Genomic DNA, 20,562 nt, shown 5'->3' with positions numbered 1-20,562 from the left:
CATCATGAAATACTTCTCAGACCAATCCAGTTGAGAATACTATACATGTCATCATCAACAAGTAATAAGCCATATCTGTTTCTCACTAACGTCCTGCCTCTCTATTGTTCACTTGCTATCTTTCTCTATCCTCTTCTCTTCACCTCCCCCATTCCACACTGTCCTATTCTCGTTAAGTACCTATACTGCTTTTATTGGGACAGAGCATTCTTAAGAGACAGAATATTGTGTTCAAAAGTAATGAACGATGAAACACCAAGGCCTATTTGAGAATCATAAGTTATTTAACCATACTCTAACATTGAATGTGAAGACATAGAGTGAAGTAAGGTGGGAAGTCTGTTCTCTAGGGAAGACACACAACATACAACAAGAATGATTATAAATACATGCACAAGTATGTACATATACAAACAAAGCTGTGGCAATTTTGTTTTCAGAAGCTTTATGTAGAACTCCTAATACATAAAGCACATAAAAGAGAAGTTATTAATATAGTCCACTCACTATAGTGACCCCTGTGATACCTCCACAATACATTAGAACTGCTATACACACTTAAAAACATCACCAGAACTTGGCACACTTTTCTGTAAGGGACTAAAGGACTAGATATTTTGGATTTTTTTTTTTTTGACCATGCAGCTTTTGTTGCAATTGCAACTTCTCAACTCTGCCATTATGAAAGGAAAGCAGCCATAGATAATAGATAGGTCAATGGGTGTGGATGGATTTGCCCTGCTGCTGACCATTTTGGTTTGTCCATTGCTGAACAACCCCCCTCCATTTTAAAAAATTTATTTATTTACATTCATTCACTGTACATCATTACAGCATACAAAATGAGATTTTCCATCTAGAGTACACTGTATATTGGTTCAATCAAGCATATCAGCATACGTGTTATCATCAATACATAATTTTCCATTTCTTGTTTCCTTTATGTTTTACTTTTTTTTCCATCCTTGATTCCCTATCTCTTAACTTCTGCCATCTCCCACTCTTCTCCCATACTGTCTCTGGTATCTATGTTTGCTTTCTGAGTCTGAGAACAGGAAATCAAGTTGCCATTAATAGCCAAATGAGGACTAGCTAGAACCCATGTCTCCTGATTGCTACCTTGTTCCTTTACTTTCCATTGTGCTGTCAAATAGATATTTCTGACATGTATATGTGTGTGTGTGTGTGTGTGTGTGTGAGAGAGAGAGAGAGAGAGAGAGAGAGAGAGAGAGAGAGAGAGAGAGGGAGGAAAGAGGAAAGAAAGAAAGAAAGAAAAGAAAAGAAAAAAAGAAAAGAAGGAAGGAAGGAAAGAGAAGGGAAGGGAAGAAAGAGAAAGAGTGCTCTGTCTAAGGGTCTTTAGTTAAACACATCTTTGATCATTGGTAAAGTATTTCTCATAAAGGTAAAACGTCCCCCAAGTCAGTCTTCAAAATGTTTATGGAAAAATGTAGTTGAAGTATGAGTTTATTTTACTGCAAAACCATTCTGAAATCCATCCATAGTTTTTTTTGTTTTTCATTATAATATACATTTTCCATGACATTTTTCAAGATCCTGAGTATGGTGTCCTTGTAGCTATTCAGTGATTGTTTCTAGTTGTGTATCCAGTGAACTGCATTGCCCTATGAAGAAATCTGCTGTTTTAGTGCAGTGTTTGAGATCTGGTTTTATATATCTTTCTGGATGGGGAGGGGGAAGGGCTGGGGGAAATGGCTATATTTAATATTTTTTTTTAAGAGAGAGATTTTTGCTGTAGGGCATGTGCACTTGCCAGAGAAACAGAGAGACAGGCAGCAAGAAATCACCCCACAGGGGGAATGGCTACACTGCAATCCCTTCCCCTCCACTCTCCTCTCAGGATTTTTAGCACACTTGCACATGCTCCTGGCATGAATTTCAAGCTGCCAGGTCTGAGACTTGAACTGTGGTCAGCCATGTGGGAGTCCAGTGCTTTAACCACTATGCCATCTGCTGCTCTATATTTTTAATGTTTTAATTAGATATTGATGTGATCATTAGAGTTACTGAGAAAAGAGAGCCCTGTCAATGCTATCTGGAATGAATGTTCAAAGTTGAGAATGCTGGAATATGATTTGGTTTTAACTTTTTCTCTAAATAAGGAAAAATAAGAAGCACAAAACCACCTTGTGTATATTTTGTACCTAATACTCCACTAAACACTTCATGTGTTATCTCATTGGCTCCTTATATAGGAACATCATATTATAATCTCCATGTTATAGATGAATGCATAGATGCAAACTCAGGGAAGAAATGAAAAGGAAGCTCTGGGAGATTAAATAACTTGCTTGAACTTGTGTACCTAGTAAATGAAGAAACTAAGACTCAAACTTGAGCAGTCTCAGACCAGAGTTCATGATCTTACCATTTTACTAAATGACTTTTCTTTGCCTAAGACGGAATCTCTGACCCACTGATGTCCCAAAGGCATTGGAAAGTGAAGTTGGGGACCTGGATGTCCTAATTACTGGTTTGATATTTGAGGAGCTAAATGCCAGAGATAAATTTGTAAAGAAGAGGAAAAAAAGAAAAGAGAATGGTGTAGGAGGGAGAGAATCAAGAGAAAAAAGAACCAAAACATTTAATGCACATAAAAATGGAAAATTATATGTTGATGATAATATACATGGTAATATCTTTGACTGGACTAATATACAGTATATTCATGCTGGGAAAATTCATTTTGTATGCTGTAAAGATATACAGTGATTCAATGTAAAAACCAATCAAACAAACAAACAAACAAAAAACAAACAAACAAAAAATAAGAAAATAAAAGAAGAACCAGAAAAGGAGGGGGATTCATTGGGCCATCAGGTGATGTGGCGGATAAAGCACTGGATCCAACATGGCCAACTGCATTGTCCAAGTCCCAGACCCACTGACTTGAAAAACACTTAGGCACATGTGTGTGCATGACCAAAATTCAGAGAGGAGAATGGAGAAGGGATTGTGTTATGGACATGCCTCTGGGGGCTGATTTCTCACATATCCCCTCTCTTTCTGGTGAATGCAAGTGCCCTATAGCATTTTTTTTTTAAAAGAGATAATGAAGGTAAAAGTGAAGCATATAAAGTCCAGTATAGTAGCAGAATTAGTAAACCAAATAGACTCTTGTTCCTTTCTATAGGTAGAAAACATGAGTATGTAACTTAGAAGATGGCTGACTTTGTTGATTGCATCTATAAGGTCTTGCATTAGTAGCATTTGAGATGTACTCTTGTCTACCCTAATTTATTTAGGGACTAAGTATTTGCTAGATGATCATGGTGTTTGTGGGAGAGCTGCACTCTTTCTTCTTTTAAAGGAGGTAGGAGAACTTTGCCAGCAATAATGGTCCTGGTGCCTTGTAGAAAATCATCCAGTGGCACACCATAATGGGAATTTTCTTGGCCTGCTTTGTGGAATTTGTCTGACCTGCATGCCTATCTTCAGCCAACTCAGAGAATTCCCTTGGTTTTTATTGCCTTTCCCTTCTAGAGGGTTGGTCCAGTGACTTCTGTTGCAGGGGGTGCTTTCACTAGGATCTTCAGGTTTCTTTCTCAAGAAAGGTCATGGAGAAAGTCACATGGCTCTGGACTGCTTATTTTTCAGTTTTCTGCAGTTTCATTGCAGTACTTTACCATCAACGCTAGAACTGCATGCTATCTGAGTTTAATTGCCTTTAAGTATAACTGCTGTAAGCTTTGGTAATTATAGTTAACATTCTCTGCATTAACACTGAAGTGCCTTAGGGTTTTCGGAGTGATACACAAATAAATACATTCAACTTTAAATAGCTCATGAGGATTATAGGACCCAAAAGGTGAAGGATAGAGGATGTTTCCTGCTCCCCAATTACTCAGAGCTTATCAAATAGGAATGCAGAGGCATCTATGACCCTCCAGGATTTTTTTTTTTACATTTTTGTTGACATATAAAAATTGTACATATTTATAGGATATGATATTATCTTTTTGTACAAGATGACAATGTGTAACTATTAAATCAGGGTAATTAACATAATCTCAAACATATTTCATTACTTCGTGTTGGGAACTTGCAAAATCGTCTGTTTTAGTTACCCTGAAATATATAGTAAATTGTTATTAACTGTACTCACCCTACTATATTTTGCAATACTGGAAGTTGTTCCTCTAACCTATCTGTGATTTTCTTGCCATTAATCAATATTCCTTTATCTTCCCCTGCCCCATCCTTCCCAGCTTCTAGTAATATGATCTTCAAGTTTTGGTTGCATTAGTCAGTGTTACATATACACATATACTCCAGCAAAGAAAGGTTTAAACTTATTGAGAGAAAGAGCATGATGATTTTTTGTTTTATTTTCAAGGAAAAAAGTCTAAAAGGTCTAATGGATGAAAACACCTAGGTTCAGAACTCCCATTAATTTGTTTACAAGGCTAGATTGAACCAAGCCTGGAGTAAAAGGAAACATCAAGAAAGTCTAGAATAAGTTTGGTTTTCTAGTCACCTAGGTAAAGCTTACAAAAGGTCTGTTAGGAAAATAAAAGATTAATTTCTTGCCAAGTAGAGAAAGTTCAGCAATTCAAATTTGAGGAGGAGCAGTTAAAAGACAAGGACAGATTCCCCACCAGAACACAGCAATACTGTCTGACTACAGATTTAGAGAACAGTGATTTGCTAGCAGGGCAGGTGATTTGTTACATCACAGTTGTCTACCGAACTATCTCAAGGGCTTGAGAGTATACTGAGAAGTCAGAGTTGAATTCTTGAATTTTTTTGAGCAAGTTATCGACAATATTTTTAGATTTTAGTCTTAACACTGAAGGCATCCCTAACTTCAGCTTCTGTGGAAATGAGAATGACATATGTGCCCCACTTGGAAGAGCTTCTGCTTCAGAAAGATTCCAAGAGTTGATTTATCAGCACTGAGAGGTGCCCCACAAATATCATGGGAAGCAGAATCTGCTCATTTATGAATAAGATGGGAAGGGCTCTGTGTTTCCCTATCCTTTTGGGCATTGAAAATATATACTTGGTGACTATAGAAAGTTTGTAGAAAAATGGAACAAAAGTATGAGTTGATTTTGGTGAAAAAAAAAAGAGAAATCTATGCATTTTTTTCATAGTATGCATTTTCCATATTTTTTTTAAAGACCCTACCTATGTCTTCTGTAAAAAGGTCTGAGACCTTCATTCCTGCATTCCATGGAACCAGGATTTGGCTTATAAATTTCAAGATCATAAAGAGCTCACCTTCTTATTCCCAACCTGCTTCTGGCTTTGATTTTGGATACACTCATTATTTGCAAAGAGCAAATAATGTATTTTTTTTTTTTTGAGAGGTTTTTGCTATAGGATGCGTGCGCTCGCCAGACAGAGAGAGACAGAGAGACAGAAAGCAAGAAATCACTCCCCAGGAGGGATGACCATGCCACAATCCCTTCTCCTCCATTCTCCTCTAGGGATCTTGGGCATGCATGCACACGCACCCGGCGTGAGTTTAAACCACCGGGTCCAGGACGTGAACTGCGGTCGACTACATGGGAGTCCAGCGACATAGCCATTACGCTAACTGCTGGTCCCGCAAATAATGTATTTTACTCATTTAGTCTTAAACTTATTGGTTGAATCTTTTGGGATCTATGAAGATCCCAGAATAAAAGTTGAGAAACTACAGTCCAGGATGATCAACTCAAACTCATGAGGTAGAAATTTCAAATAACTTTTTTTTTTTTTTTTTAATAAAAGACTAACAGAATGGTACTGGTCAATGAGGAGAATAAAGGCTTTGGAACCATTGCATGGGGGCTTTATTTTTGAGAACCAGAAACTTTCCTAGAGGATAGAAAGGGCTTATTTTAGATCATTACTAGGACTGCAGACTTCAAAAGGACACTTCTGGCTTCCTTGCACCTTCAACAGTTGACTACCCTTTTTCTCCCATTTGGAGAGGAGACCACTGTATCAAAAGGGGTGAACCTCCTTTTCATACCAAATTAAACCTTTCTTTCTGGTTCCCTGGTGAGATTGTTTGCTTTTAGACAGAATCTCGCTCACTGTGGTACCTAAGACTAGCCTTAAACCCATGGTCCTCCTGTTTCAACCTCCTTAGTACCTGGGATTACAGGGTATTTTTTAAAAATAGCCTTTCTGTGCTTTTATAAACCAAAATAAAATATACCTTCCCCTAGAATATTCCAGTTTAGAGGGGAAAAGAGCACACATGAGGACATCAATAAGTGTGAATCTTCAACCTTTGCCGTGTTAAGACAGACCCTACTGATTGAAATAGATTTGGGGTAGACTTAGAGATGAGGAAGGGGGAAGAGATTTAAAAAGGTCTGCTAATTCATATCCTTCTTCACCTTTTGTATATGAAAAATACAAGTCAGCCTGCTACTCACGTGAAGTGCCTTCTCCCTATCCAATTTTTGTTTGGAGTTGGACTCAAAGAGGAAGATAGCTAAACATAAGCCCACAATTGCAGACTGCAGAACTGACCCTGTTGCTCTCTTTCTTTCCATCTTGAAAATATCCCAACCAATATTTCCAGCTGAAAAAGAAGCAGGTATATGTAGACAAGGTGGAGAAGATGCAGCAGGCCCTCGTACAGCTCCAGGCAGCATGTGAGAAGCAGAAGCAGTTGGAGCACCGTCTCCGGACTCGACTGGAGAGGGAACTGGAATCCCTTAGAATCCAGCAGGTATGGAGAACTCAAAAGGAAGAAAGACAAAGAAGGAAGAAAGGAAGGAGGGAGGGAGGGAGGGTGGAAGGGAAGGAGGGAAGGGGGGAGAGAGAGAGGGAAAGGAAATGGGATTATTCTCACTTATTTTTCAGTTGCATTTGTCATGAACACAAAAAGAACTCATCTTTAAGCTTTTGGCTCCATGGTTCTCATTCCAGAGTGCCTCCTAATTGTAAATACAAAGCAAGCTTCCCTTGTATTCAATCTCAGAAGAATCTTTAATGCCTAAGATCTTGCACCTTTTATTTTCACATGGACCCCTTCATGTCTTGTAGGGTTGACCCTATGAGAAGTGAAGCTGCTATACCAATAGACATCCTGGAATTGGAAATGGCCTTTAGAAATCATCTGGCTCTACTGGCTTCTTGGTTTTTGATTAGAGAAAAATCAAGACCTAAAAAAATACTGCATGACTCACTAAAGACCACGCAATTAGTCAGGGGCAAGATAGAAACTAAATCCTAAATTTTATGTTCCCATTTCTATTGTGGACCATGCTGGTAGGCAAGGATGGCAGTCTTTACCCCATTGATCTGTTTTTTGAGCTGCACAACAATTTGATATGGCAGCCTTCTTTCCTGAACAAGGGAGTTGCACATTAAAAACCCAGCTAGGAAGTCCTCTGGTCTTATGAAACCTGCACTCCCCTTGCTTCTTTCTGAATCAGAATCCAAAGTAAAGTGGTTCAGGCAGTAGATTTTTCCAAAGGTAGGGGATCTTTTAGTGGGATCCCGGCACCATAACTCTTCCGTCACTAAACTGAAGGGTCTTGGCATCTCCTCCAACAGCGCCAGGGCAGCTCTCAGCCCACTAATGTTTCAGAATGCAATGCTGCTGCACTGATGGAGCTTCTTCGAGAGAAGGAAGAAAGGATCTTGGCCCTGGAAGCTGATATGACAAAGTGGGAGCAGAAGTATTTGGAGGAGAATGTGATGAGACACTTTGCCCTGGATGCAGCTGCCACCGTGGCTGCTCAGAGGTAAGCAGCAAGCTAGTGGGGGCAGTGCAAGGAAAGAACAGAAAGGTAACTGATGTGTAGATTTTCTAATCTCATATTTTCTGTAGTATTCTGTCCCCCCCAAAAAAGTTTCTGCTTAACGTGTGTGTGTGTGTGTGTGTGTGTGTGTGTGTGTATGTGTATGTTAAAGTTTATTAATTCTATAATGGTCAGAAAGAGAGAGAGAGAGAGGCAGACAGACAGGCACTCCCAACAGGGACCTCATGCCATGATCTACCCCTAGCCTGGATCACAGGCATGTACACACACACAGGGAGGCTTCAGGACACAAACCTGGGTCCCTGCCATATGGTACAGCACTGCAGAGTACTGTGTCACTGCTGTGCAACCATCTGGGCCCTTAAAAGCGTTTTCTTTTGGCATAATGGCTATATCGCTCTACTACCATGTAGTCAACCATGGTTCGAGTCTCAGACCCGGTGGCTTAAACTCACGCCAGACACGTGTGCGTGCGTGCCAGAGATCCTGATAGGAGAATGGATTGCGGCATGGCCATCCCCTCTGGGGGGTGATTTCTGTCTTTCTGTCTTCTTGGTGAGTGCACGTGCCCTATAGCAAAAACCTCTCAAAAAAAAAAAAAGTGTTTTCTTTTATCTGTATATACATGGACTAAATGGCTGCAGGGACTGAATGGCTACACACACAGAGTGTCAGATTTGAAAATTAATTGCTTTATGAACTTACTGGAATCATAATTCAGCTTTCCTTAGTAGCCAGAATAATTGCCGATGGGACTGGCTGAATGTTTATACACCTCCTTCCCCAGAGCCACAGATTTTGTTGGCCACGTGTGCAACTGGTTTAGTCCCAGCACTAGAATGAAAACCCCTCCGGAGAAATGCCACTCAGAAACTGAATGTCACTCAGGAGTGGCTGGGCAGAACCGGAATGTCCCTCGGGAGTGGCTGCTGCCATTTGATAGCTCTGGTGTATCTGAGGTATGGCAAAAGCCGTGCTAAACACGAATCCACCCCTGCCCTTTGAGAAGGTCTATATTTGAAGCCCACATTCTCTGTGTGCATGAGCTCATCACATGTAAGCAGTCACATTTCATCTGGTAGGGGAGAGAAAGTGCTGGGGGAACTCTAGTTTTCTGTTTATTTGTTCTCCTTTTCATATAATAAAAATTATTGGTCTTTGGAAGAAACCATTGTCTTTATCCTATTTGTCTGCCTTACATCAGTTGGGAGGGAGAGTAAAAGAGAAGGAAAGGAAGAAACAAACACACAAAAAAACTAAATTCAAAAACTAACACGATGACTAAGATTGTGGCAATAATAGAGCTTTGGTCTTGAGTTGGGTATCAAAGGTTAGCTACAGCATATGGCACACAAATAAGTCTCTATCCAGAAAGTTATTAAAAACAAGCTCAGCCATGATAGTGTGCTCTGCTAAGACACTGCTCCATAGGCTGAGACTACATGGGAGGGTCTGGTTCTAAGGAAAACCTGGGTCCTATTTCGGTTGAATCTAGAGTCCAAGCAAGGTGGCATGCACCTGTAATCCCAGTGACTCAGAGAAGCTGAGGCAGGAAGATTGTGAATTCATGACTGGCCTGGGCAATACTGTGAGATCCTGTCTAAAAAAAAAGAAAGAAAGAAAGAAAGAAATCCCCCCCCCTCCCACCCCGTGTTGTTTTTAACCCTGCATGCAGTAAAGTGGTAGAGTCTAGAAACAATTGGCAGACCTTGGCCTGAGATGTTCCTGTGGAAGTGGGTGGTGCATACATTTATTTATCTTTGAGCTCTTAAGGCAGATCAGAGGAGGGTGGTCTGTCAGGGTTTCAGAGTTTTACCTGTGCTTTACAAAGACACTCTCAATTCTTCGGGAAGCTATCTTATGTCTTTCTACCATGATCTGCCTGTCTCCTGATATCCCTTATTAAATAGATTGAAGCTTCCTGTGGCTTGATTTTGAGGTCTTCATGGGCTTAAGTTTACCCAGCTTTGTTTCCTGAGAAATGTGTGCTCAGTACATTGCCAGTGTGGTAGTAGGGGGCATGCAAACCCCAACTGTTTGAGAAGATAGTCATAAGGTTTGTAGGCAGATTAGAAGTAGAATCAAATGCGATTTTTACCTGCTAGTTCCTAAGGAAATATCTGTGCCCAGCTCATGTACAGAGATCCATGTAACATTATTCATCATCTTTGGTCAGAAACTTAGAAAGATAACAGCTCACCAGATGTGCAATGTAAGAAAATGTTAGAAAGCTAGGATTCTTGGGCTATCCCAGTAGCACAGTGGTTAAGTTCTCTGCTTTGGGACCTGGATCCCATGTGGTCATCCCAGCTCTTGTGGCTTAAGAAACACAGCAAGCATGTATGCATGTGTGCCCAAAATCCTGAAGGGATGAAGAAATGGAGGAAAAAGGATTGCAGCATAACCACGCCCCATTGGGGGTTGCTTTCTCTCTCTCTCTCTCGTAAGTAACATGAACTCTCTGGCACCACACATACATACATATGGCACCATACATATATACATATGTATGTATGTATATGTGTGTATATATGTATGTGCATGTATATACAATATATATTATGAATGTATAAAAGCTAGGGTTCTTGGTACTGACTTCTGAATAGACCTCAGGTCAAAATGTAAGAAAACTAGGGGGCTATAACTGATGACCTTGTATCAAGTAGTCACCCCCTTCGTTTTTCCCTCCCTTTGAGTATTGAAGGAATTTCCTGTCAGATGGATTTCCAGAATTTCTTGGTCTCCATGAGATAGATTTTATTTATTTATTTATTTTACATTCAACTACCATATATCATTACAGCATACCAAATAAATTTTCCCATCATGAATATACTGTATTCAAAGATATTGCCATACACATTATCAACAGGTAATTTTTCATTTTTGTGTTCCGTAAATGTTTTGCTTCTTTCTTCTTCTCCTGGATTCCCTCCCCCTCACCCTCTCCCATTTCTCATCCTTCCACATTGTCTACTATCACCATCGCTCTTCATGCTTTTATACCTTCCAATCTTTCAGTTTCTGCCATAGAGCGCAGACATTCAGTATATTCTGAGTGGGGACATACAATGCCGCTCTTTCATATCTGGCTTGCTTCACTTAGCAGTAAATCCTCCATATTTGTCAATGTTCTGTCAAATGCCATGGTCTCATTGTTGTTTTTTTTTTATGACTGAGTAGTATTCCATAGTGTATATGTGCCGTGATAGTGTGCTCTGCTAAGACACTGCTTCATATGCTGAGATGCCTTCAATCCATTCATCTGTCCATAGATATTTGGGTTGGTTCCATCTCTGAGCAATTGTGTATAATGCTGCAATAAACAGATGTGCAAATGTTTTTCCAACTGAGCATTATCCTATCCTTTGGGTAGATACCTAGGAGTGGAACTGCTGGATCATATGGTAGTTCTATTTATTGGTTCTAGGATCCTCCATATTGTTCTCCACAGTGACTGGACTAATTTACATTGCTATCAACAGTGTAAGAGTTCCCTTTTCTCCACAGCCTCACCAGCAGTTATCATTCTTTATTTTTTTAAATCTTAACCATTCTGACTGGGGTTAGGTAGTATCTCATGATTTTGATTTGCATCAGCCTTATGGTAAATTATGTTGAACATTCTTTTTGCATGTGCTTTTTGGCCATTCATATTTTAGATCAATGTCTTTTAAATCACTGAGTAGAAAGTTTCCATGTAATCACTAGTTTTGGTCAAATGTACATGCTTTTCATTTACTATGGTAAAATATAGCCAGTCCCCACCTGGTGGGAACACCTGGTAATTCCATAGGTGAACCTTCTGGATCCAGACTGTGTGTGTTTTTGCATGCTACCACAGGATTCACATTCTGCCACAGGAGAAATTGAGAGGATGGAGAGCCTGTGTTCAAATTCCTGTAAAATGAGAAATTTGGACTAGATGATTCCTCTAGTTCCTTCTATTTCTAAGGTTACACTACATTTCCAAAGGGCCTCTTATGCTTTGCCATAGAGATTGGTTTCCTTTTCCTCTTTTCTTTTTTCATGAGATTCCGAATTTGGAAAGTAATATTCAGAATTTTTTAAATTTTAGAACCTGTGGGTCCTTTGCCTCTTTCCATCATCTCTTCCCATTCCTTTTCTGTCTACTTCTTTCTCTTTTCCTCCTCCCAGCCCAAAATATAGGCATTGACCAAGCTTCTACCCTTTGTGTCTTTCCTTCATGGAAAGGCTTTTATATTCTTTTTTCTTTCACAGTAATTTTGCAGAGTCAGACTATTGCTACAGATGGAAAGTGCTCAAAATGTATTTGAGTCAGAAAGGAGGGAAAGAAAGAATAGAAGGAAGAAGGGAAAGACGGAAAGAGATGATTTGTAAATATTTAATCTAAGATTCTAAATCTAGCACTACATTTTAATGACCTGCTTAGATTCTGTGTATTTTGCTTGTATATCAAATTTAATATATTCTATACCTAATAGCCTAATTGACAGGTTTCACAGTTAAGTCATCTTATTACGGTGGTACTTGTAGACCACAGAACTTTTTTCAAATAAGGCTTTTAGTTACATATTTAAAAATTACCTGTTTTAAGTGCACAGTTTGATGAATATTGGTAATTGTATGCAATAGTGTGGCCCTACCCCAATCAAGATATAAGACATGTACTAAAATGACTGGTGTACCCCTTGAATTTGATCCTTTCCTCTTCTGCCTGAACCTGGACAACTACTGATCTGTTTTTGGTCATAAATTATAATTTCTAGACTATCATATGAAAGGAGTCATATTGTGTTTATTCTTTTGTTTGCCTTTTTGCAATTAGCCTAACTATTTTGAGATGCCACCAAGTCAATGCATGTTTTGATAATTTATTCCTTTTATTGCTGAGCATAGCATAGATGGAACACAGTTTATTTATGCATTCTCTTGATGATAGTAGTTGGATTTTTTGTAGTTTTTGACCACCATGAATAATAAAATACAGATTTCAATATAAAAATAGATAAGTATCTTTTTGTTAGGTGAGAAGATATATTAGGTAGCCCGTTTATAGCCCTTCCAGCACTTTGATTCTATGAAGCACCTCTTATCAGGGGGAAAGCTGTGGTGTATGCAGTGAGTTCAGATGAGATCTGGATGTGAAGCTAGGTTTAGCCTTAAAGGGTTCAGTAGAAAACAATTAATTAATTAATTAACTTATTAATTTATTAGATGGTACATATACTCACCAGAAAGAAATAGGAGAAGGAGAAAATAGTTCTCCAATGGGACATGGTCACACTATAATGCCTTCTCCTCCATTTCTCCCTCCTTTCAGGATTTTGCACACACACATATGCTTCTCAAACTTCTGGGTTAAGGACTTGAACTGTACAAGTCCCTTAACCACCTTAACCCCCAGACTACAGAGCTACCCCAGGTGTAAAGTTAATCCAAGTGTAAAGTTCTGGCATTGCCCTTCATCGTGAGGTGCCTCTAGGCATTAGTTACAACTCTGTGATATTGGTGAGGTGTATGCTTAGGTGCATTTCACTCAATGGGAAGTTAAGAGGGTTGAGAGAGAGAGAAGATAATTTGACAAATTCTTGGCTTATTTTAAATTGGTATATGATACTTAAAATTTATTTTATTCAAAAGAATAACAATGAATTTATTCATCAAACACATGTACTGTTTTCTGTACAAGGTGCTTTCCTGAGCATTTGACATTTATTACTAATTCTTATCTCAATACTTTGAGGTACTATTATTCATTCTACATAGGAGGAAACTGAGGTATGGAAGAGTTAAATGAATTGCCCAAGATCATACACAGCTACAAAATGGCTGAAGGACACAAATATAAATCTACATTTTTGTCACCTTAGCTGCTATACCCTGCTGCCTCCTAGATATGGTGTAGCTCATTAGTTGTTCAATAAGATATTATATGCAGCTGATTATTTGCCACCTGGAAATATTATAAATATACACAGTAATACGGCCTACATTAAGGTTCCACATTACTATGCCCCTAGAGACTCCTATCTAGATGCTTAACATAGATGAGAGGAAATTACTACCAAGTAGGAGTGCTGTTTATCCCCAGAAGACTGAATTTAGCAATGCAGATTTTAGTTTTACCTCACAGGGAGTTTATTTCTGAAGAGCAGCAAAAAGATAACAAGATAACATAAATACCTGATCAGTCATGTAATTTGTTAGTTTGTATTTGTTGAATGGGATTGTTACTTTTCTCTGAAAATGTAATGTTTCATTTTTATTTGGGGCAAAGTAAATTTGGAAAAGAAGGAAGTAAAGAAAGAGAAAGCAAAAAGTAGAGATTGTTTGCACACATCACACATGCCTACTTCTTCATTGTGGGCACTTTTTTGGTTTCTGTCCTCTGCTTTCTCATTCTACATCTGTCTTAGTTATCTTGTTTTCTGCTATAGCTTCTCTGTAATAATAACAATGACGATAACTCTGTAATAGAAATTCTGACATCTTAGAGACACTTTCAACTGCAGTGTACCTAAAATCAAAACTCATCACAGTGCTTTCCAACAAACCTCTCCTCTCACAGCCATCTTTCCTATGCATTTGGATTGGAAATTCCAGAGTTCTCATTCGTTCTTCTCTCTCCCTAATGCCCATGTTTAACATAGTCTCCAAGTATTATCAATTCTACCTCCTACAGCCTATTCCCAGTACCCTTGCTACTTCACTGGTTCATGTGTTCATTATCTCTTGCTGGTATTATTACAATCACTTCACCCCTTGGTCTCCCTGCTTCCAGTGTATCTCTCTTCTAATCCTTTCATCACATTTCAGCAAAAGATAATGCTATCTTCCAAAAGCACAGCTCAGATAATTTCATTCCCCTTGAAAAGCTCTAATAATTTCAAGTACCTATTGGAATAAAGTCCAAACTCATTCTTGTAGTGGTTAATTATTTACTTTTTTTATCTTCCCTTGAAAGTTTCCTGCAGTTAGACTAGGCTTCTCCATGTCTCTCCCCTCTCTGGCCTCCCAGTAACTTCAAATGCAGTGCTCTACTTACGGTAGAGTTCACATATTAAATAAACAAAAGGAAGCTACCAATAGGAAAAGAGACTTGAAATTTCAAAGGCCATTAGATGTTTTAGTTAGGAAGCTGTTAGTGATGACATTCTGGAATGTAATTTGAATAATGTGATGGGAATAAAGGAGGGAGAGAGAAGATGACTGAGGAGAATAGTGGCAAAAGCTGTTTACTTAAGAATTTTAGATGAAGGAAGTCAGATTCAGGTATATGTGGTTTGAGGTTTTCAGGTTGTGTTTTTCAGATTGCAATCCAGCATTTCTCTCCCAATGTTCATATGGATAGCCTCGGAATACTGGAAAGTAGTGGATCAAATTGCTCCTTTAAACAATATGCTTGCTTGCTTTTGCCTAAGCCATTGGCCTAGTAGTCCTAGTCTTCTATAAGGAAGATTGATGCTGAAGGCTGTCCTGGCAGCTCTGTAGGAATTCACTAAGTGCCCCACATTTTCAGGCTCTGTTCCTGAGGAGTTCACAGTGTCCATATCAATTAGCTGGCAGGGCTCTGAGTCCCCAAAATGGTCTTTTATGCAATGAAAGTGGCTGTAGGCCAGCACTAGTTCCCCCAGTGACAAACCGTACGCTCAAGTCCCCAGTGTCTGTAGACATCATGCACTTTTTGAGAGGCCTGGCTCTAAAGCCTCAGTCATCACATTGGAATTCTGCAGTGCAGGAATTGCCTCCAGGATTATAACAAGAGCTGGAATTCTTTCAATTCATACTTTCACATGCTCTTCTTCTTCTACCTATGCACTTCTTTCTTAATACTAGATCGCTTTATTGAGTGCTTTTACTGTGCCTGACACTACATTTTTACATACATATCTTTTATTTTTATCCCCTTCGAAATGAAGGTACAATTCTTGTTCCTATTTTGCACATGAGAGACTAAGGCTTAGAGCATGGAATTGACTTTCAGAGGTCATAGAGCTTTCAGTGGAAAAGTAATTGAGGAAGCTGGGGCTTGATCTTGGAGTTGTCTATAGTCAGATCCTGTGATTGCTAGCACTAGGCAATGCTGCTTCCTCTTGGACATCTCATAGGGCTATAAGCAAGTGAACCGGAGTAGAAGTGTAGAATTCTGTGGTGTTAAAATGTCTTCAATTTAGCAAATGGTGAGTGCCATTATATTATTTTCTCTTCCTGCTCTTCATTTATTTTGCTATTCCAATAAATAAGTGATTTCAACCTTGTGTGTAAGGTACAAGTATTCAGGAGTAGAGTAGCTTAACAGAGGCTAACCAAAGTCTCCCAACCTTAACATTAGCTTTCTGCCTCTTCATTTCCTGGCTACTTCACCCTCATCTGTACTGATGACAGTCTCAAAGCTATGAGAACATAGCTTGCTGCCAGAAGAAAGTGTGTCTGGAATTCTCCCACAGGTCCCCAGTCTCTTAGGAAGTAGAATAAAGCAGTGCCAGTTTATTGTTTTCTCAGCCTATTGTCTGATTTCCTTTAAAACCAATAAAATTACATCAGTATTCTCCCTAACCCTCATCTCGCTCTCTCTCACATACACACACACACATACACACACACACATACACATACACACACAACATATTTTTACTTACTTAGTCTTTGAGTTCATGGCCTGAGATATTTTCATATAGAACAATGCAGTTGGGACTCTGGTGAGAGAATAGGCACTTGGGGTAGACTCATCAATTTGGTAGTCGAATGTCTCAAATACAGATTAGTTAGGAACCTAATGACACTGACTCAAAAGCCCTGGTTTCTCGCTCACTTGCCCTATTTGATCTTAGCTTGCTGATGTGTCTTTTGTTTGTTTCTAGTACACAGGAGTAGCTGCTGATATTCATCTGTAGCAATAAGCTGCTTAGTACACTTTCTGTCTTCCTTCAGAGTCCAGCCTTACTCTCCATAACTGCATTTAGAATAATGTGGTAATCCATACATATTCTTCCTTCTTGGTCATGATCTAAAACCTTGAAGGGACTATCTGCCATGTAATTTTGAGAGAATGCCTGTCCAGTTCTGAAGGCAAGCTTGTGCACACTTCAAAGAATCTGTCCCTGACTTTTGAAGCTACGTCCATTCTAATAACCTCTCCTACCCTGAAAGCTGAACTTTCTTATCTTAGAGGCTCTTACCAGTTCATCATCCAGAAACTGGCTGTTCCTAATGAGGTTGATGTCAACTTAGGGCTTTCCAGCAAAGTCTCCTTTGACTTAGCAGGGAGATAAAATATTTATTAATTTTGCTGCCCTCATATAATCATCACTGTTGTTTTTCTCCCTAGGGACACAACGATCATCAATCACTCTCCTAACACCAGCTATGATACAGCTCTAGAAGCCCGCATCCAGAAGGAAGAGGAAGAAATTTTGATGGCCAACAAGCGTTGCCTTGATATGGAGGGCAGGTAAGATGCCAGTCTGAACCCTGAAAAATCTGAGACCAGATAGGTCAGTACAGAATGGCAAGCATCTTTATTCACAACTGGGGAACCTGATCATGCAGCCTCTCTCCACCATCTTTCTCTCCACTGACCTGTTACCTAGAATTTGAGATGTGAAGGCCTTTACCTCGATCATTCCCTTAAATTGTGGAATTCCAAGTGGGGTCACTGTCCCCTTGACCTTCCTAATTGCTTTGACCTGCCCTTTTTGTTGGTATTTGCACTTTGGGGTAGGTGCAAAAAATACAGTAACAACTTCCTTGAAGAAAAGGTGGAAATACTTGATGTCATGACTAGGTTGCATGGCACTGTGACTCTTTGATAGAGCAGAGTACTCAGTAAAAGAACATCCACTCCAACCAGGAGTTAGGGGACCTGATGTTTCTTATAAATTCATGATCACACACTTATTACCTGAAGGATGTGACTCATTCCTTGAAGATCTCCTCTTCTCACTGAATATATTGTTAATGTTGACTCAGATTCTTCTCTACAGAGCCCACTACATTGGTATGTCCTTTCATGGACAGCCTTTGTTTTCACCAATACTTGACTTTGACCTCCTAAGTTTTAGATAACAAACTTCTGGTTGCTGTGGTGTATCCATTTGCATGAGCAAAAATACATTGAATAAAAAAAAAAAGTATAGCACATAGTCCTTTGTCTTCCAACTCAGAACTAACTAGATCACCCTTTAGTTGACAGGGTAATGGGAACCCAAGTCCATGCAGGTAGTGAGATAAGAATACGGAGGTAGCAACACAGTCTATATGTTCTTTTATTTATTTTATAATACTTTATTTTTATTTTATTATAAAGTATATTAAATATTTTCTTTATTACAATTTGGGTTAAAATAAATTCTAAGAAGGGGAACCAGCAGTTAGTGTAATGGCTATGTCGCTGGACTCCCACGTAGTCGACTGTGGTTCAAGTGCCGGACCCGGTGGCTTAAAACTCACGCCGGGCGCGTGTGCGTGTGTGCCCAAGATCCCGAGAGGAGAATGGAGGAGAAGGGATTGCAGCATGATCATCCCCTCTGGGGGGTGATTTCTCGCTTTCTGTCTCTCTGTCTCTCTCTGTCTGGCAAGCGCACGTGCCCTACAGCGAAAACCTCTCAAAAAAAAAATTCTAAGAAGAACACAGTGTACCTAACACACAGCATATATGTTCTTTGTCTTTGGCTCGTAGGATCAAGACCCTCCATGCCCAGATTATTGAGAAGGATGCCATGATCAAAGTGCTTCAGCAGCGTTCCCGGAAGGAGCCAAGTAAGACAGAGCAGCTGTCATCCATGAGACCAGCGAAGTCTCTGATGTCCATTTCCAATGCTGGATCAGGCTTGCTCTGCCATTCGTCCACCCTGACTGGCATCCCTATCATGGAAGAGAAGCGGGATGACAGGAGCTGGAAGGGGAGCCTAGGTAATGACAATAAATAAGGGAAATCATTGTCATACATGTTTAAAGAGAGCCCTGACTGAGATAAGTACCCTATAAAGCAAGGGAAAGGAGGTTTTTGTCTCTGGAGAGATTATTATAGATACTTATTCAGAAGCTCCTTCACACTGTGAAATCGTATGGTGAGAATGATGATGGAGGCAAAGGCCTGAGATGATGAGAATCCTGAGTTCTCTTTGGGTAGAAAGGAAGGGAACTTGAGTTTCCTTTACAAAACCTCCTATATTTGGCCTTTGCCTTATACGACCTATGTCTTTGTCCAAAGCCCATGTTGCTTTCATGTCATTCAAAATTTCAAAATTCCCATTGTATGTTTCTTCCTCCCCTGTTATAGGAGGACTCATAGTTCTAGTTAAGCTAAATAAAGCCGGGTGGCAGGTTTTTGTTACCAGAATGTTCTGATATGAGAACAGAATGTATTTTTATTTTTTTGGAGAGGCTTTCGCTGTAGGGTGCGTGCGCTCGCCAGAAAGACAGAGAGAGACAGAGAGACAGAAAGTGAGAAATCATCCCCCAGGGGGGATGGCCACACCGTAATCCCTTCTCCTCTATTCTCCTCTCGGGATCTTGGGCACGCACGCACACGCACCCGGCATGAGTTTAAGCCACCGGACCCAGGACGTGAACCGCGGTCGACTACGTGGGAGTCCAGCGACATAGCCATTATGCTAACTGCTTGTCCCTAGAATGTATTTTTTTAATTCCATTTCTTTCCATTCCTTCCCCTCTAATCAGAATCCCAGAATTACTTACTGTACTATCATGAGATACATTTTTAGAGCCTGAGGAAGCAAGCTCTCTGTATTTTTAATTTTTGCTCTTTTTGTTGTGTTGAATACCTTCTTTGGTCCTCTGATTCTTGTGTTATCTTTTGATAAGAATACGTATCTTAGAGACCAGGGTCATGGTCAGAACTTTACGTCACACAAGTATTACTATACTCATCTGTGTCCACAGACTTCATCCCTTATCATTTCCTGCTTTCTGGTAATGTGTGGTGTTGGTTGTAAGTGGAACCATGTAGAAGAATTCTGGCAACTCTGAGGGCCAGCCCCATTGTGCAGTGGTTAAGCCCTGTGCACAGGGAGCTAAATCTCACATGGTGAACTGCAGTTCCAATCCCAACCCCAGTGGCCTGAAAAACATGTTGGGCACATGTGGGTGTGTGCCCAAAATTCTGATAGAGGTATAGAGGTAAAAGCCTGTAGTACAATCATGCCCTGCTGATGACATTATTTTTCTCTTTCTCTTGCATTTTCTCCATGTGACTTTTGGAATGAATGAATGAGTGAATAAATAAATAAATACATACATACATACATACATACATACATACATACATACATACCTGACAACTCAGTGGAATATAATCACTGTTGGAAAAAATCAAATTAGATACCCAAGACATTTAAACAGATTTAACATAGAGAGTTGGATAATGAGGACTAGGAGGGATCTTCCAAGTCTGAAAGAAACTTAAAACCATGGTAGAAGGTGCCTGAAAAACTGATTCCTTGGAGACCAAAATAAATAATTTAGACCCATTTAAATTTCTCCTCAACCCCTATCCAGGAGAACAGGTAATCAGATGCCTGGATTTGAACAACCTATTGTTTTCTAACCTCTTTCTTTCTTTTATTTGTAGGGATTCTTCTGGGTGGAGATTATCGTGCTGAGTCTTTCCCTTCCACACCCTCACCTGTGCCCCCCTCCACTCCCTTGCTTTCGGCTCATTCCAAGACGGGCAGCCGAGACTGCAGCACCCAAACTGACCGTGGAACTGAACCGAACAAAACTGCGGCTGTTGTCCCCATCTCTGTTCCTGCTCCAGTTGCTGTTGCCGCTGCTGCTGCTGCCACCACCGCCACCCCCGCCACCAACACTGCTGCCGCTCACGACC

The 20,562-nt window shown here is 39.9% G+C and overlaps 1 protein-coding gene across 1 annotated transcript in view; it reads left to right on the top strand.

Annotated features, from left to right (window-relative positions):
* Positions 1-20,562, top strand: part of AMOT (angiomotin) — an 85,945-nt gene that overhangs the window by 60,766 nt on the left and 4,617 nt on the right. Inside the window, 5 exon segments of the mRNA XM_014583900.2 lie at positions 6,542-6,691; positions 7,522-7,712; positions 17,044-17,166; positions 18,394-18,626; positions 20,308-20,556. Of these exon segments, the coding sequence (XP_014439386.1) occupies positions 6,542-6,691; positions 7,522-7,712; positions 17,044-17,166; positions 18,394-18,626; positions 20,308-20,556 (946 nt within the window).

The sequence above is a fragment of the Tupaia chinensis genome, unplaced genomic scaffold (assembly GCF_000334495.1).
Source record: "Tupaia chinensis unplaced genomic scaffold, TupChi_1.0 Scaffold144991_2, whole genome shotgun sequence".
Taxonomy (NCBI): Eukaryota; Metazoa; Chordata; class Mammalia; order Scandentia; family Tupaiidae; genus Tupaia; species Tupaia belangeri.
The sequence above is the reverse complement of the archived record's forward strand: the minus strand, read 5'-3'. Positions and strand labels throughout refer to the sequence as shown.